Source organism: Myripristis murdjan, chromosome 18 (genome assembly GCF_902150065.1).
Source record: "Myripristis murdjan chromosome 18, fMyrMur1.1, whole genome shotgun sequence".
Classification (NCBI taxonomy): domain Eukaryota; kingdom Metazoa; phylum Chordata; class Actinopteri; order Holocentriformes; family Holocentridae; genus Myripristis; species Myripristis murdjan.
Window position 1 is genome coordinate 3,916,735 of NC_043997.1, and position 19,313 is coordinate 3,936,047.

A 19,313-nucleotide genomic window follows, 5' to 3' on the forward strand; every position below is an offset into this window, starting at 1 on the left:
AAGTTTACTATACAAAAAGCTAAAAAAGAGATTAAAAGGAGATGGATTTCTGTTGTTGGGGTAAAACTCTGGAATGATTCTGATGAAAATATATGAAGGTGTAATTCGCTTTTGGTTTTCTAAAAAATGGTTTATAATTCTATTTTTGAGGGTAATAAAAGTGAAGGATGATTATTGTTGAAACTGGTACTATCATTATTATTACTCATTAAATTCTGGAGGTTAGAAGTTGAATGGATAAATTAAAGGATAGGCATATATAAGCTTTTTCCTTCAGCCTATAACTTTTTCAGTCGCCACCAAACACAGATTGTCTGTTCATAATGTGGTTTATATTGTTTAAAGGTTATTTTCTATGTATACTGTATATTGTTTATGCAAATGGCATTGTGTGACTGAAAGAAAACACTATAGCCGACCCCTCCTGACCCCGACTGGACATGGAAAAGAGGGAGAAAAGGGAGAAAAGAGAGGATGAGGGAGGGAGGAGGTGGAAGGAAAATAAAATAGCTGTATCACTGGAGGAGTGGGAGTCGCAGGGAGAAGAGACACAAAGCGATACAGCGAGGAACTGTGGAGGAGGGGAGAGAGAGAGAGAGAGAGAGAGAGAGAGAGAGAGAGAGTCTTTCTTTAGACTTAATTATTGATCCAAGATGAGGGAGAGACAAAGATAGAGTCAGATAGAGAGAGAATGGAGAGAGAGAATGGAGAGAGAGAGAGAACAGATGGGGTTTGTGAATGCCTCGTTGGTCTAAAATGTGGTTAGCTGTACTTTGTGGCCGTGTGTGTGTGTGTGTGTGTGTGTGTGTGTGTGTGTGTGTGTAGGTGGGTGGCAGTGTGTGTGTGGGTGGCTGAGTGTGAAGCCACTTACACAGCCGGCACCCAAGGGTCCAATGCAAGTTTTTTTTTTTTTTTTTTTTCTGTAATTATTACCACCCAGAAAAACTTAAAGTCTCTGTGGCTTTTGTGGAAAACACAGAATTCAAGATTTGGATTGCAGATAGCGCCCCCTTCAGATGAAAACTGTGTGCATTAGCCACAAGAAGCACATTTTTGCACCTTTTATTGAAATAATATGATAATAATAATTTCTTTTACGAGTTTCAAGGATGTGAGAGTCATGAAACTCAAATATTATGATCTAAACTTTTATATGAAGTTTGAAATGAGTTTTAAATCAGCCGTCGTGATAAAGTGAGTCAGAGTCACACTGATTACATATTTATGCAACACAACACACACTGTCTATGTGGTGATTTGAACCTGAACTGATTGTAATGATAATACAATTTTAAAATATTTATATATATATATATCTTTATTTGTATTGTAGTTTTCATGCCCTGGATGCGGCTTAAAGGCCTTTGAATACAAGCAGTAAAGATAATAAAGAAAACACAGGAAAGAGGAAGACAGTTGTTCATAACTGATACAGATAATACACATAAAAAAAAAGATAAATCTATAAAAATGATGGAGGAACAACAGAGAGGAAATCTCTGAAACACCGAATTTAAACACAAACGGTTCACTGAAGACTTTATTTAAAAAAATCTGGTGTGTATCTCTAATAATTTCAATTTCACAAAACAGAATAAATTGTATTTTGGACCTCAGTTATGTTATGTAATGCTGAATATTGACCTGGGTGGAAACTTCACTTATTTTTTGTTGCCTCTTGAGTTTGTTCCCTTCCATCACCTGATGTGTGTTTTATTACTGGTGCTCATTTATTTATTTATGCTTCCTCTTATTTTTCTTCTGTATGTGTGTGTTCATTACAGCAGCTGAAAATTTCAGTAAAATTTAAATTTAAAAAAAAAAAAAAAAGAAAAGAAAATGAAAAAAATTGAAAAATGTAATATAAAGTAAATGTAGCGTTACATTGTACATGCTTCATTATTAGTAACAGCATCAGTAACATTATCAGTATTAGTACTAGGCATAGTAGCAGTAACAGTAGCAGTAACAGTAGTTGTTGTTGTAGTAATACAGTAACATCAATATTTTTAAAGTCTGATTCCGCTGAAAAAAAGTGTTTTTCCTCTGTTTCGGATCTCGACTCGACCGACTTGTATCTGTTTGTCACCATCCTCCCGCCTTATGGAATTTCAGTTCAATTTTATTTATTTATATAGCCCAGAATCACAAATTACAAATTTGTCTCAAAGGGCTTTTTTTTTTTTTTTTTTTTTTTTTAGCACTTTTCATACACAAAGTGCAATAAAGCAATACCTCAAAAACAAAACAAAACAAAACAAAACAAAAAAACTCATCATCTTCCAAGGAAACAGCAGAGACGAATGAGAAACAGATAAAACTTAAAACAGCAAAAATCAAAGCAGTAAATAAAATAAAAGTGGAGCTCTAACAGGACAGGTGACAGGAATTTCTATGTACTTGGACCAATGAAGTTCACATCAGTAGTAGCAGTATTGATAATAGTAGTAGTGATAGTAGTAGTATTAATAGTATTAGTATATTAGTAATATTAGTTGTAAATAGATTTGTATATGTGGTCAAAATACTGGCTAATAATCCAGAAACACTGGTGTTGATTAAGAGAGAGAGAGAGAGAGAGAGAGAGAGAGAGAGAGAGTGTCTGTATGAGTGTGTGTGTGTGTGTGTGTTATGTAACAGTGTCAGTACACCTCTCCATAACCTGATAACCAGACTAAGTGTTCCTTACAGACAAGTGTGTGTGTGTGTGTGTGTGTGTGTGTGTGTACAGTATTAGGTTCTAAGAAACATGAGCACCCCCCCCCCACCCCACCCCGACACTGCAGTCAGATTGCTTGTCTCCATGGCAACTGCATCTTCCTCCTCATCAGTCTCTCTCTCTCTCTCTCTCTCTCTCTCTCTCTCTCTCTCTCTCTCTCCCTCTTTCTTTCTTTCATGCTCAGTTTTTATTCTTCACTTGGACTTTTTACATCTTTGTCACTCTCTCTCTCTCTCTCTCTCTCTCTCTCACACACACACACACACACACAAACTCTTTCTCTCAACTGTCTCACTCCATCCATCTCTCTCTCTCTCTCTCTCATTAGAACAGTTTATATCAAAGTGATGTCTTTAGGAAACACACACACACACACACACACACACACACACACACACACACACACACACACACACGGCGGTGCTCAGGTGTGCTGGTGGTTACATAAGCACATCCACCTTCATGTTTGCATGGCTTGTTAGCTTGATGGAGAAGTGTGCTACAGCTGGCATGCAGAGCTCACACACACACACACACACACACACACACACACACACACACACACACACACACACACAGTAACAGTCACAGGTGTCTCTGCTGCAAATGTTCACACACTTGCATCAGGCCCATTCAGAACATATTTGATCAGGTTTCTGATGTCTGACCACATGATTTTTTTTTTTTTTTTTTTTATTGCGTTGTGTTTATTAATATTTCAGGTGTTACATCACCACATTAAGAGAACCTGCATGAGCTTTGAAAAGGTTTAAAAATTCAATAACTGTTACTGAATAAAGATTTGAGAGCGGATGGTGCAGGCGAGTATTTGGTAGTTTTGCTGTTTTAATTTTATGTTGTTTTTAATTAAAATTTAAATATGTAATTATAAATACCAGAAAAATAATTTTCTTGAGCTTACTTTATTAATAATTTTACTTATTTTTTCCCTAATTTTTTTTTTTTTTTGCTAAATTTATTTCTGGTCTTTTCTGTTTGTTTACTTTTTTGCAAATTTTGTGGCAATTTTTTGGGGTCATTTTCTTGTTATTAAATTTTAAACACGGGATGTTTTTGAAGGAAATCGAGTGAATTTGCTCGGGTTTGGACGAGGTCACTGTGGGGGGTCAGCGTCCGGGCCGACAGGAGCTCAAGCTTTCAGAATCTGACCAAATATATCACTGCTGATCTGACAGTGATACATAAAACCTTTCATGTTTAATCTTTTTTTTTTTTTTTTTTTTTTAAATAATGTTCAAAAATGCCACACAGACCTTAAAGTCATGATGATTCTAATTTATTCAAATCACAAATCTCATGTGAATTTGTCTCCCATCAAAATTTGTAAATACACTGCAGCCAGTTACATGTATGCATCTGTGTATCTATTTGTGTGTGTGTGTGTGTGTCATATTGTGTGGGTGGCCAATTTGAGTCACGATTATGGAAAATCCCCCCCCCCTCCCCCCTCCCTCTGCAGCCGGAGGTGATTTGTGAGCGAGATGCGTCACTCTGAGTCACTTCCTGAATGATAATGTGCCGCCGGCTGCGGGTCGGGCCGCCGGCGCCTCAGCCGGGACCCGAGCGCAGTCTGCTGCTCGCTCTGCAGCGGATCACACACCACACACACACACACACACACACACACACGGTTCACATTCATCAGAGGCTTTTAACCACAACGGGGTCCAGCTGAGCATGAGCTGTATCAACATAATAATAACATATTAACATAATGTCTAAAAACATAAAAAACAGGGAGAAAGTTTGTTGAGGTGCAGAGACTGAATCTGACTCACCTGGCCTGCACACCTGCCCAGCTCTGCCTCTGATTGGCTGCTGGTCACTGCGTTCATCAGGCAGGTTAATTAAAGTTAGGGTTGGGTCAGCCAATCAGAGGCAGAGGAGGGCCGGGTGTTCGTGGGTATGCAGGCCCAGGAAGTCAGATTAGGCCGTGTTGTGGTGTGTGTGTGTGTGTGTGTGTGCGTGTGTGTGTGTGAGCAGTGTGATCAGGCAGAGCTGCTGTGACTCAGTAAACTGTCTCATCTCTACACCTGAACAGCAAGGCTCCATTATTCTGCATTCACATGTGACTTTTAGCCGCTAGCTGCTAGTTGACCCGCTCAACTCATGATGCAACTTTCACAAATTTCCAGAAAGCTTAAAAAAATATCCAACTACGAAGAAAAAATGTAGAATCATCTGGAAAATGGTGAACGTTCAATGTAAAAAAAAAAAAATTCAAACTGAATGCCAGTTAACAGTTTAATAATATTTAATAATTAACAGTTTAATCGTGTTTCCTTTTGCTAGAAACATGAAGAACTGTAACGTCAGCTCACTTTACTCACATTTGCCCGTCGCATTGATGGGAAACGTTTCCGACCTTTGCCTTCCTTCCCAGACGAGGTGAATCCGACATAAACATGCTAACATGCTAGCTTCCTCCAGCTACGTTAGCTAGTGTGCTAGTCAAATGTGCTAACAACAAGACGGTCGTCGGGTTCCCATTCAAATATATCGCAAATTTTAACCGAGTTTTCAGAAAATCGGCAAAATAAAATGCGAAATTACGCGCGTTTGCGAGTCAGTTCATCGAGGTGAGCAACAGGTGGCGCTAATTCTCCAGCCGGGTGACATTATACATGAAACTTTGGTGTTTGCTATCCAGAACAGCATTAATCTTGTTTTCTTTAATTAGTTCAAGAAAAGTGAAAGTCTCTTCTTTGGTCCAAACTTTTTTCTGGCGTTTTTCCTCACGTGATCATGAACGTCACCGTTTATTGGCTAAACCTGTTTCCATAGCAACTTATTGGCATTTTCCTTTCATCGATACACCAACTTTTCCACCTCCCATGAGTGTATAAACTTTTTTTGCGATATTTGGAGATTTTTTTTTTTGAATTTCCAGTGTTTCCATTCGGGTTTTTAATGTGCAAATTGAAAATGCGAATAAAAACAAGGATGACACTGTCTAAACACAAAATCAATCAGATGGATCGATGATCAGAAATAAACAAACCTGAAGCCCTGCAACATGGCCGCCTCGGGACGCACCGTGTTGCATTCAGAGCAGCTGCGGCTTAAATTTTGAAGTTCTCAGATTCAGATTGTCTTCTTTATTTCTTACCGCCGCTCTTAAAATGTCAGCCGTCTCTCCTCGGAGATCACCGGCTTTGAAGGCGAGCTGCAGGAGTGTGTTTTTCCTCAAAAAAAAAAAAAAAAAGAAAAATGGATGAAAGTGAGAGCAGTGAAAGCAGTGAAAGCGGGCTGGTCTGGAGAGAAAAGCTCGTGCCTCATCAAAGGTTTTTCACCGGGACGGATCAAAGAGGACTGTCAGAGGAGGAGAGAAAAAAAAAAAAAAAAACCTGCCCGCCTGATGCCTTCAGGGACCAGGACGGTGGATAAATAACTCTGACGGACTTTGTCTCTGTCAGTCCGGCTCACTTTGGCTGGTATTAAACTGGAGATCAATATTAGCGCAGTGGGAAAAGGTGAACATCTGCATACGAGCTCCTGGTTTTGCGGTGAAGTTGCCGCCGTGTTCGGATCACAGACGCAGGAACCCGACCGCCACCACGTCTGATTTCACGCTTCGATCACTCAGACTCGGTTCATGTCATCAATCAGACTCCAGTTCCTCCAACTTTTTTTTTTTTTTTTTTTTTAATTTTTTAAATTTTATTTTTTTTGGAGAAGTGTGCTACAGCTGGCATGCAGAGCTCACACACACACACACACACACACACACACACACTGTAACAGTGACAGGTGTCTCTGCTGCAAATGTTCACACACTTGCATTGCACCCATTCAGAACATATTTGATCAGCTATTTGATATCTGACCACATGATCGCGTTGTGTTTGTATCGGTCAGTATTTGGTAGTTTTGCTGTTTAAATTATCTGTTGTTTTTAATATAATTTATATAAAACTAGAATATACTAGAAACATAATTTTCTTGAGATTACTTTATTCATAATTTTGCTTATTTTTTTCCCTAATTTTTTTTTTTTTTTTTTTTTTTGTTATTTTTGGATCATTTTTTGGCAATTTTCATGGATTTTGAACTTTGTACTTTGTACTTTTTTTTGCTAAATTTATTTCTGGTCTTTTTGTTTGTTTTCTTTTTGCGAATTTTGTGGCAATTTTTTAGGGTCATTTTGTTGTTATTAAATTTTAAATATGGGATGTTTTTGAAGGAAATCAAGCGAATTTGTGACCGTCGCCACGTCTGATTTCACGCTTTGATCACTCAGACTTGGTTCATGTCATCAATCAGACTCCAGTTCCCAGCTGCTCTTTTTTTTTTTTTTTTTTTTTTTTTTGACATCTGCCACATTTCTCCGTCTCTGCCTGACATTCCTGACCTCCCCGTTTCATTCCCACTCTCCTCTCTTCTCTCTTCTCTTTCTCCTCTTCACTTCAAAAGACTCAATTTTCTGCTCGTTTTTTTCCCAGACACCAGACACCACTCTGCGTTCCCTCACAGCAAATTATTTTCAAACTGTTTGCTCAAGCCTGTGATCCCTCAACATAAATAAATAAAAAAAAAGAGAATAAAGTCCTAAACGCCGCTGTGCAAACAAACATCTGATAGTGTGTGTTCAGCAAATAATCTGAAATCATGTTTATGGACGATGTACGGCACGAGCGTGGACGATTAAATATCTCTAAAGGCCGCTCATATTCAATTACACAGATTATTTACAGGACATTAGCCATCAGATAATGCAGTTTTATGAATGTACCAGGCGTATGGACGAGATTGAAAAAAGAAAAGAGAGAAAAAAGAGCCCTGGGAGTAAAGATGCACTGATACCAGGGTCTGTGATGCGATCCGCTGCATTAAAGTGATTCAACACAAAGTGACTGAGTGTGATATGATGATGCCTGGGAGCGAGGCTATGCAATTCAGTGAGTTTGATTATTTCTATACCAAATAAAATTATGACCTTTCACTAATGGGCCGTCTGTCTTTCCAGCTGACGGTATGCTAAACTTTCACAGCACAGTTGTTGTCTTTATTGTTGCTCAAAATTGTTTGTATAGCAATATGAAAAGTTTTCTTTCAAACATGTATACATCAACAGTCCTTTAAATATTGACTTTGACTTGCTATGATTTAGACAGGGTGGGCCCACATGAGCCTTGGCTTTCAGCCCAACCCTTTTGGTGCCACATACTCCTGAACAGTAATGTGATGTGATACTATGTACTTCCTTCAAAGCACCAAATAAAACAAATCAATCAATCAATCAATCTTTGAAAGTGTGGAGCTGTCAGCCGGGAGGGCGTTAAAAACTGTTTTAATACTTTGCTCTCCACTCATGGGGTTAGGGCATAGGCGGTTCTAGGGGGTGGCAGGGGGTGGCAGCTGCCACCCTAGAAAAATGCCTTGCCACCCTAGTTGCCACCCCAATTTCAGACAATTTATTTCTTTATTTTTTAATTGTGGCTGTTCGGAAACTCGCTGTTACGAGACTCAAATGTCCGAGTGCAAGTAAATGCAGCAAAAGATGACACTCCCACTATTTAAGGGGTTGATAAATAAATAAATAAATAAATAAACAAATATTTCTAATGCCACCTTTTGGTTTTCTATTCAATGCTTCACTCATGTACCACAATAATGGAATGTTTTTGAGTTAAAATATCCTCATTTGGGGGTTTTCCAAGCAAATACTGATATATGTGATCGTTTGGTATTAAATCAGCATATATATTTCTGCCACCCCTTAAAGTCTCCATGCCACCCTCTTGCCACCCCATGAATATCTGTCTAGATCCGCCCCTGGGTTAGGGTTAGGGTAAGGGTTAGGGTTTGGCAGTCACCTTGACGTTCACACCACGTCGCCGTCTCAGGTGTGTGATGACGTTCGCTGTGCTGCCTGTGGACATTTTGATTTGCCAAGTTGTCCGTCTCTCTCGTAAAATCTGTAGTTTCTCCAAACTTCTGATTTGCAGTTAACCGGTGTGTGTTTGTTCTTCAACGCAAAAGAGTTTGTTGAGTGGTTGTGATGCCCCCTAAGCCACGGCATCCACTCCGTAACGCAAGGTAACACAGGAGACATATCAAATTATTGGATGGGTCATGTTTCTGAATGAAGTTATAGAACGTCTGATAATTAACTGGATTGAGTTTTATCGATGCAAAGACACAAAATCCGAAAAGCTGCTCTACCGATGCACTCACATCATGCCGAGCGTGTGTGTGTGTGTGTGTATTGATAGGAATCAGTTAAACTTCCCATCCTGAGCTGATACCGCTGGTTGAACATTGGGCAATTTGTTGGGCAACGTATCAGGCAAACATCGAATTTTGTTCAAACGATCCCTGGAAATGAAAATGAAGTTCTTGGTCATTGATGGACAAAAGTTTGCTTCGTGTCTCACCTTAACTCTCTCTCTCTCTCTCTCTCTCTCTCTTTCTCCTGTGTGTGTGTGTGTGTGTGTGTTTCTCCCTGTAGAAAGTCAGTGAGAAGGTCGGAGGGGCAGAAGGAACCAAGCTTGATGATGACTTCAAGGAAATGGAAAAGGTAAACTCTACCTGTCTGTCTGTCTAAGGGGTTGGACGGATTTTCATGAATCTTGGTGGGAAGCTCGATCGTGGGTCGGCAAAGAGGGAATTCACTTTTCGGACGACCGGCTTCAAGGAGGCGTGGCGGTGGGCGGGGCTTAGCACGAGCTGGACTGACAACGGCAAACTGGTTAAACATTCAGCAGCCAGACTGATGCGTAGTGTCAGTAACTGTTGGTCCTTCTAACTTGGACAAATGATTTTCACTTTGGCCTTTCATGTGTACAACCTTTTCCTATTACAGCAGATTTCGACAACTGAAGTCTGACTAGTCATAATTCCAGTTGGACATTTGTACAATTTAATTCTGACTGGTTATACTTCCACTTCAGAGTATCTTTAATTCCCTTTAGTTTAAGATAACGACATTGTCCTTTTTGAGATATCCTAAATCAAGTGTCGAATAACCCGAATGACACTGTACATATCCGGAATTGGAGTCACGACTAGTCAGAGTTAAACTGTAGAAAGGGACAACTACAGCTGAATTGATGATAGTCCAATACACATGAATACCAAAATTGACGTTGTTTGTCCTCAGAGGAGCGATGTGGAAATCTGAAAGGCTCTTTTTGATGAGTCAAACCTGAATCACAGACATCACTAACTGAGGCTTTGACTCATCAGAGTGGTGTTGTAGATATCTTAAATCAAAATTCTAGACTAGTCACAAGGTAATTACAGCTAGTCAAAATGATGTTGTCGATATCTGTAATGTTGAGTCCAACATTTTGGGGGAAATACTCTTTTTTCGGACTTACCCCGACTGAGATAAGAGGTTAGATACCAGTGATCTGTGAATGGCTGAAGGTGCAGGAGGATCCGGCACAAATTAATTTCTCCTAAAACGACAGGCTTTTGTTTCTCTTCAGTTCCAAGCCATGTATTTAAAACACACATGATACACTGGGTAAGTCAGAAAAATGGGGATTTTGTCCAAAACTTCTGAGTATTCCTGGATATTAAATGTCAAAATGGCTTCCTCTGACTTGACTGTGATTGGACGACTGAAACTGTCGTCCAATCACGGTCAGGCGGTAAAGTTTGGTCAGCGTGATGTGGCTCCTCACCTGTGGCCTGATGTGTTTTTGCTCTGCAGAAGGTGGACACCACCAGCAGAGCAGTGCTGGACATCATGACCAAAACCACAGAGTACCTACAGCCGAACCCAGGTGCACACACACACACACACACACACACACACACTGACCTCCTACTGAATCTTCCTTCCGTCACTGTACTGTCTTCTCTAACCTCCGTGTCCGTCTCCGTCCCTCAGCGTCCAGAGCCCGGCTGAGTATGATCAACACCATGTCCAAGATCCGCGGGCAGGAGAAAGGTCCGGGCTACCCGCAGGCCGAGACCGTCCTGGGCGACGCCATGCAGAAGTTCGGACGGGAGCTGGGGGAGGAGTCCAGCTTCGGTAAGAGCCCACCCGGGGAGTTTCTGTGCGAGGGACGAACCAGAACCACAGAACCTGAACAGAGTCCAACATAAATCAGGCATTTGCTATGTGCAGACTAGATTTCAGATAAATTGACTTCCAGGACTCAGTGAGGTGAGAGGTTTTGCAGCGAGGACCCAATCAGCGGAAAGACATCTCGCTTTTCAGTCGATGTCCGTTCTACTCGTCTAAAGTTATCAAACACACACTAATTCGATTTTTTTTTTTTTGGTAATTTCTGCTACACAGCACAACACATCTCCCAGCGGTTCTCAAGCGAGTGTGTTGCACTTCACGGCCCTTCTGACTCGTCTTCATATTAAATCTATAATTGCTGTTTTACTCTGCACCAGTCAAATGACCACAGCAAACACTGCAATGACTGCTCTACTCTATTCAAGTTCTGTGACCAGAATAATTGATTGTCTGATTAGTTGATCAACAGCTTTTTCCTTTTCTTTTTTACAGCTGGGATTCCTACAACATTGTTTTTTGACAGGCTAAATGAAATGAACTAATGAAATCATGAAAACTAGAAGGGAAAAAAAAAACCTTTTCGTTAACTGAAATTAAATGAAAGAGGCGTTACAAAAAAAAAGTAAAAAAAAAAAACAATAGCTAACTGAAACTGTATTGTGCCTTTCTAAAACTAACTAAACTAAACCAAAATTACAGAGAATATTTCTTTAGTTTTCATCGTTGTCAGTTTATTTGGTGGTCCCTCTGTCCTGAGTGAAGACCGTTTTTGAAAATGTTTTGATGTTTCGATGTTTGATACTTTCCGACCTTTTTGATTCTCACCCCTGACAAATACCCCATATTGTCAAAAAAAAGAATACTAAAATAAACACTAAAACTAATAAAAATCAACCAAAACTGAGCATTTGCAATAAGAACTAAACGAGTAAACCTGCTTTGAAATGAGTTAAAACCAAACTGAAATTGCAAACAAAAAGACAAAAGGAATTAAAGATAAAAAAAAAAAAAAAAAAAATCAAAATGCAAAACTGTAACAGGCCCCGATGCAGCTGTATGATTGGCTTAGAGTATTAAGACACACACACACACACACGCACACACACACACACACACACACACACACACACACACACACACATACACACACACACACGCACATTCATAATCCAGAAACGGCCCAGCAGTTGTCAGCCTTCATACATCCCATAATGAGCATAATGCAGAACAGTGATCAGGGTTTGTTTTCCTGTAATTGTTTTTAATTTCACAGCGCTGCCCACACTGATGTGCTGCCAGTTTGTTAATTATCCAACTTATTATTATTACGTTTGTAGGAAAGACACTGATTTAGTAACATTATAGGATCATCACACTGATTCTGAGTCTGTGGTCCATTTACTACAACTCCCCCACATTTTACATCAGACCATTTAGCAAATCCTAAAGATTTCACAACACAGAATCAAAATGTGAGTTTATTTATTTTATTTATTTATTTGCACCATAATACAGAGACAATTACATAGATACAATAATACAGAAAGTGATGGAGAGGTAAAAAAAACAAAAACAAAAAAAACAAAAAAACAAAATGGGCTTATTCAAGGAAACCACCCAAAAATGAAGATAAGATAACAAATAAAATAAAATACTCAAAATTCAAATAACGACAAAAACAACAACAACAACAAAAGTACAAATGCCATATTATAACACCAAAAAACTATAAAATTAAGAGTAAAAGTGAAAGTGAAATAATGAGGTAGAAGCTGTAGAGTCTTGGTGTTTTAGATAGGACTTTAGTCTAAACTTAATTAATCAGAGATGTACATGTTTTCGCTAAATGAAAGTATGAATTCCAAAGTAATGAACTGCAAAAAGAGCTATAATGAGCCAACCAATTCACTATTTATTCATCATAACGTTCTCAAATTCCAAAATTTAGTAGATTACAAAATAATACAGATTATGTATAAAACTAGAAATGGACAACTACCACCAAGCATCCAGAGGTTGTTTAAAATGAGGGACAGCGGTTACAATCTGAGGGGAACAATCTTTTTTGAAAACCCAAAGATCCGTACAAATGTAAAAGGTCATTGTCCGTCTGTTAAGGGGGTGAACTGATGGAACAGTTGTTCTGAAAATATAAAAACCTCGATTACATTGGCCAGTCTGAAAAAACTTTACAAGAATATCTTAATTATGCAGGACACTGTCAAAAAATAGTAAGTACGTCTTGTATCTCACATATCCACGCCATGCTGCTTTTTTTTTGGTCTTGTCCTTTTGGCGTCCGATGTTTTGGTTGACTAAAAATTTACCAATTAGTAGCTTAATTAAGTTTGTATTTGTTGACTGAAAGCTGCATCGCTGGTTGACTACTTAGGTAGTAGTTATGTTTGGATTAGCTCATATTATGTGTAAATGGTTTATTTGTGATAAGGGTGGGCGTTATAAGCTCTGCTTCAGCCTACACCTTTTCGGTCAGTCCTTGTTTTGATTACTTGTGCATTGTTGCTGATATTCTCTTTTTTCTCTGTTGCTTTAATTGACCGAAATAAATCAAATCAATCAATCAATCAAAGTTTGTGGTTGAAGCAGCCGCCTTTTAATGTTCTGCTTCTGTGGCGAACAAAGTCCTCAACATTCAGAAACCACACAGCTGATAATTGGCTGTGGAAAGCAAAACGTTTCCTTTTTGCTTTCCACAGCTTTCTTAGGGACTATTTTCCCTGGCGGAGGTCATATTTCTGCTGCTTTTAGGGGAACTAATGTGGAGGAAGAAAGTCTGAAGTGTCTGAAAGTTCATGTTCATATCGTAGTGGAATGAATGGAAACCAGCAGCTGGAGGAAAGGGAGGCGGAGAAATGATACGGCAGCTCGCCAGCGGTCCGTCCAGTTCTTACTGACAGAAACGGGGCAAAAAGACCAGTCCTTGCTGCAGGAGTCAGTACATCAAAGCCGCACGGGATAAAAGAGGCCTTTGTGGACGTGGGCATTCACTTCAGAGGAGGCAGCGTATGAAATTAAAATAAACCATAACCCAAGGTCAAGTCTTTGTTCTCTAAACGTTGGTCCAGCCCTGCCGGGTGGATCTGCAGAGCGATGAGGCCGGACGGCGAGCTGTCATTTGCTCTACAAACACGGAAAAAAACAAACCAAACAAAAAAACACTAGAAAAGGATTTTGAGGATTTTTTTTTTAAAGGTGTGCTGAAGAGCCGAGTGAAGTGCTGCTCTGCCGGCTGCCAACGTCTTTAATCGATAGAGAGAAAAAGATCAGGCGGCATTGAGCTGAAGCTGTGGCCGCAGGTTCAGCATCAGAGAGGCCAACACTCACTCAGCAGTCGATTATTTGTCTTTCTTTTCTCCTCTGTCTCTGCCTTACTTTCCCTTTCTCTCTTTTCCCTCCTCTCTCCTCCTGTCCAGGCCTGGTGCTGATCGACGCCGGTGAGGCCATGCGGGAGCTGGGCGAGGTGAAAGACGCTCTGGACATGGAGGTCAAGCAGAACTTCATCGACCCCCTGCAGAACCTCCACGACAAAGACCTCAAGGAGATCCAGGTGAATAAAACAGCAGAGCAGAGGCCACACAAATACAAGTAGACCCCATTTGACTGTTGTCACATCTCTGACTGGACGTTAGCGGTCCTAGTGCCCCAACAGGTTTGGGTCAGTCGGTCCCTGCCGCACTTTCTAGTGGCTCAGAAGCTTTAGCCACTTTGGTTTGCTCTTAGCTTCTGTTAGCTGCTTGGTTAAGGTTAGGGGAAGGTGATGGCTGAGGTTCACAAACTTTGACAAACACGATGTTCGTTAATGTTTTCTGATTGAGGAATCACTTAGGATATGGCTCAAGAACATTAACAGGCAGATGTTCTACTAAACTTTGGTATGGCTTTAAAACGTAAAAGTCAAATAAAAGAGTTTTCCACATGCCAACACGTCTTCAAAGTGTGTGTTCAGGTGACCTATGGGCCTGTTGTTGGGCGTTCGTGTCTTGCAGCATCACCTGAAGAAGATGGAGGGCCGGCGTCTGGACTTCGACTACAAGAAGAAACGCCAGGGGAAGGTCCAGGACGACGAGATCAAACAGGCGCTGGAGAAGTTCGACGAGAGCAAAGAGATCGCAGAGCAGAGCATGTTCAACCTGCTGGAGAGCGATGTGAGGACGCTGTGTGTGTGTGTGTGTGTGTGTTTACGCTTATCTGATTTGTGTGAGTACACAGCAGGTTTGGCCTGATTCATAGTGCTCTCAGAAAAATACTGGTTCTTAAATGATTCTGCAAAATGCTCTGTGGTTCTATGAAGAATCGTTTGAAGCTGAAGAACCTCTTTATTTAGGGGCTGGGTCTTCACACACAGTGAAAGCTGCAGTATGTCTTAATTATAGATATTGCATATAATAAAGCCTCAAAAGCTGCAGTATGTCTTAATTATAGATATTGCATCTATTAAAGCCCCAAAAGCTGCAGTATGTCTTAATAGAAGGTAAATAATACAGAATTACCTGGTACTGAGCAGCTCTCCGACCTCCTGCTCATGTTATGGGCCGCTGAAAAACTGCAAAATAATTTAATCTTAAAAAAATCTGTTGTGTGTGATGTTCATGTGGGTTCTGGCTGCTCTGGTTCTGCTGCTGCCGGGTGGATGCATGTGGTTCTGCACAGAGCCCTGCATGTTCTGCATGTTCTGCCACGGAAAAACCACAGGGAGCAGCGCTGTGCCAGACCCACAACCAGCAGGGGCACTCATGCAGTGTGTGTGTGTGTGTGTGTGTGTGTGTGTGTGTTGCAGATAGAGCAGGTGAGCCAGCTGGCAGCGTTGGTCCAGGCCCAGTTGGAATATCACAGCCGCGCCGCCGAAATCCTCCAACAGCTCTCCAGCAAGATGGAGGACAGGTATCTGTCTATCTATCTATCTATCTATCTATCTATCTATCTATCTATCTGTCTGTGTCTTTCTATCTGTCTGTCTCTGTCTATCTGTCTATCATCTCTCTCTCTATCTATCTATCAGTCTGTCTGTCTGTCTGTGAAAAACTAATATAACTCAGACACAGCGGTCGACACTTCATCTGTGTGTGTGTGTGTGTGTGTGTGTGTGTGTGTGTGTTTGTGTGTGTGTGTGTGTGTGTGTTTCAGGATAAAGGAGGCGTCCAGTAAACCGAGGAAGGAGTACGCTCCCAAACCCCGCATGACTCTGGAGCTGCTGCCGCCCAGCGAGAGCCACAACGGGGGGCTGCACTCCGCCAAGTCCCCCGGGAAGTCACCAGGTGGGCGGAGCCTAGGGTTAGACTGACTGACTGACTGACTGACTGATTGATTGATGGATTGATTTTCTGAGTGAGTTACTGACTGACTGAATGATTGACTGACTGACAGACTGAGTGACTGATGACTGACTGAAACAAACTACCAAGAACAAAGGATCTTTGACAACAAACTCAACTCCAGTTTGTATTGACCTTAAAGACGAGGACTGTGTCCATATGGACATTTTTTTAATAATTCAACTTCAACATTATTCATTAAAAAGAAAATATCTTTGTTCATACGAGAACCCATAAAAACACATATATCTTCACAATAAGAGCATATGCAGGTGACATTGGTATTCATCAAAGTGTTTCCTTCCTCGATGTCTCCTCTGGAGAGTGTCTTCCAAAAGTTCAGTTTTCTGTAACAAAAAGCAATGTTTTTGTGCAGACAGAAGCTTGAAATAGAAAGAAAAAGTTGCATTTTTAAGAGAAAAAAAAATCACCTCTGTGTGGAAATAGCCTCAGGAAGCAAACCCAGGCCACTGCTGACAGCATTCCCAAAGTCGTGTAACATTCCAGAATCAATTTCCAGAACGTTATTGAATGTCCTGGAATTGATCAGCAGCTGTCCACTCAAGTGTTTTTGACACTGTGTCATCTGTGGGGCTTTAGGATTACATTTAGATCCCTTTGTTTGTTTGTTTTTTGCACCTCATGTGAAAATGAAGGGATTTTTTCCCCATTTGCCATTACTCCTTTTTCTTAAAAATAAAATAATACAAGTAGAAATTAAGATATTGCATATATTAAAGCTTCAAAACCCATTAGACTGCTGCTTAGCAAATAAGGAATGGGTCATAGAGGAAACCATGAAAGCACAAATAGTCAGTATTTGCTAATTAAGATTATCTTACATGCCTGTTTTCAAAAAGAGGGCAGGATCCAGAGTCGACTTGAGAGGACAAGGGGATGAAGATTCAGGACTGCAACTTGATCTCCTCTTCTGTTTCTCTAATCAAGTCCACTCGCTGTGTTTCAGTCTGCTTTGTCTTTCATTCATTCACGTAACGTGCCCTGACAAACGAGCTTGTTTTCAAGATGCATTAGCCAATAGAGATAATTAAAGGGCTCAAGGTGTCATCCTGTCATTAATTTAGCGCCCTCGACCGTTCTTCCTTCAGGCGGTCCTGTTTTAAAACAAACAACCAAATCTGTATGGCTGAAGTTGCGCAGCTACCCTAGAGGACATTTGAGAGCCCTTTTCAATATTCTAGAAAGCTGGTAGTGCTACAGAACTCTTAACAACCTACCAGAAAAAAACCCAGGTGAATTCCCAAAACTTTCCACAGCCTACAGAGTGGTCAGGAGTACCTGGAACGTTCTGAAGTTTTACGCACTTTCACTGTATCGTATTTTAAAACATCTAAAACCCTCACAATATTTCAGTATTCTAAAGCTTCCTGATGATATGCACAAACACAACCGCACCCCGACTCAAAAGAGATCAGACCATTGCCCCGTTGGTTGCAAAGTCGCCATCCAGCAGGTGTAACGAAGACGGTGTCCGAGTGAATTCTTTTGGTTACACCACCGTGAAGGTGGTGTAACCACGGGGGTAGCAGGCTGAGGAGGTCAGCCCGGACGGTGTTTTCCACTGCCACATCCACCAGCTCCTTCTGGCAGATCCCAAGTTGTTCCCAGGGCAGCTGGGAAACATAGTCCCCCTAAAGTGTCCTGGATCTGCCCTGGGGTTTCCTCTCAGGTGGTCGTCCCTTGAACACCTCCAATGGGAGGCAACCACGTGATGTTCTGACTAGATGCCTGAACCACCTGAGCTGGCTCCTATCAATCCAGATAAAGGTGGTTTGCCATCTCTGAGGTGGGAGTGAGTTACTGCCTCAAGTGGAGGAGTTCAAGTATTTCTGGGTTTTGTTCATGAGTGAGGGAAAAATGGAGATATAGGATTGCCGTACCAGACTGTCGTGGTAAAGAAGTAGCTGAGCCAGAAGGCAAGGCTCTCAATATACCAGTCAATCTTTGTTCCAACCCTCACCTATGGTCACGAGTTTTGTGTAGTGGCTGAAAGAATGAGATTGCAGATATAAGCAGCGGAAATTAGTTTCCCTCGCAGGGTTGCTGGGCGCACCCACAGGCAGAAGGAAGTCGGAGTAGAGCCGCTGCTCCTCCACACTGAAAGGAGTTAGTTGAGGTTACACCACCTGAAAGCCCTAAATCCATGATCACATTGGAAACTTTTTTTTCCCGGTAAAAGACAAAAGCTGCACTTGTGAGCACTGATGGTCACATAATGAGATAGAGTGCATGAAGTGCCCAGAGCTTTCCAATCTTGTTACTGTGCGCTTCCATTCCATCGAGCTAATGGGGATAGCATTGATGAAAACAGAAATGGCCTAAGGCTGAAAGCTCAGCCATCATTTAAGCATGGCATACCTTAGGGCTGGGCCATAAATTTGGATTTATTTTTTAAATTGATGCAAAAAAAAAAAAAAACAACAAAAAACCAGCAGATTCGCAAAATCGAGATTTTGACTACATATGTTATAATGTTTTAAAAGCAGCTGAGCACTCTGTCAAACAAGTCAAACAAGGTTGACCTATCTACACAGAATGTGCATGCCCAGAAATAATCGCCAGTCACATGATCGTGCCCACTAAGTTTCCCCTTCATTTAGTAGATGTAGTTAGTGAAAAGCTCCAAATCGTGTTGTTTGCTGGAGAACAACAGTGCTGGTAACAGGGAGGGAGTTAAACTCGAAAGATCTATTACACTGGTATAGAGTTGAATCAAGGTCAGCTGGACTTCTTTGATGTTTCACTTCTCATACTAAGAAGCTTCCTCATTTCTGATAAGTTCTGGATAAGAGCTCCAACTGTCACTTCAAGCAGAAACCATTCAACTTTGAGCAGCCAGGGAAGCACCTGTGTGCAAAAGGCATGGCTCCAGGTGTGGAGGAGACTCACTTCCGCTGTGGACAAAACCACTGAAGAAAAAAGGCACATCTGTGTTCAAAAGGCTGTGTGATTGTAGCCTTACAGACACAGAAAGCCCTCTGCGAACTAAATCACTTCAGGGAAGATTCAACCGTAAAACACCTCAACGCTGAAAAACACAGATACGCCATTTTTTTTTACATTGCAGCTGTGCAACTGCTTTGTTGTTTCTAATTTTCTTCACTGTAAATTCCTGTTAGAGTGGCAGAATTAGGACAACATCAGAATCAGTATCAGAATCAGAAATACTTGATCCCTGACGGAAAATTAGGTAAGATCCAGTTCCGTTCTTGTTCACATTTTGCCCCGTTCTTTGCAT

The 19,313-nt window shown here is 40.9% G+C and overlaps 1 protein-coding gene across 1 annotated transcript in view; it reads left to right on the forward strand.

Annotated features, from left to right (window-relative positions):
* LOC115376415 (endophilin-A1-like) overlaps positions 1-19,313 on the forward strand; it is a 57,587-nt gene that overhangs the window by 31,464 nt on the left and 6,810 nt on the right. Inside the window, exons 2-8 of the mRNA XM_030075979.1 lie at positions 9,192-9,260; positions 10,401-10,473; positions 10,581-10,724; positions 14,156-14,289; positions 14,729-14,887; positions 15,520-15,623; positions 15,867-15,997. Of these exons, the coding sequence (XP_029931839.1) occupies positions 9,192-9,260; positions 10,401-10,473; positions 10,581-10,724; positions 14,156-14,289; positions 14,729-14,887; positions 15,520-15,623; positions 15,867-15,997 (814 nt within the window). The remainder of the gene's footprint in view (positions 1-9,191; positions 9,261-10,400; positions 10,474-10,580; positions 10,725-14,155; positions 14,290-14,728; positions 14,888-15,519; positions 15,624-15,866; positions 15,998-19,313) is intronic.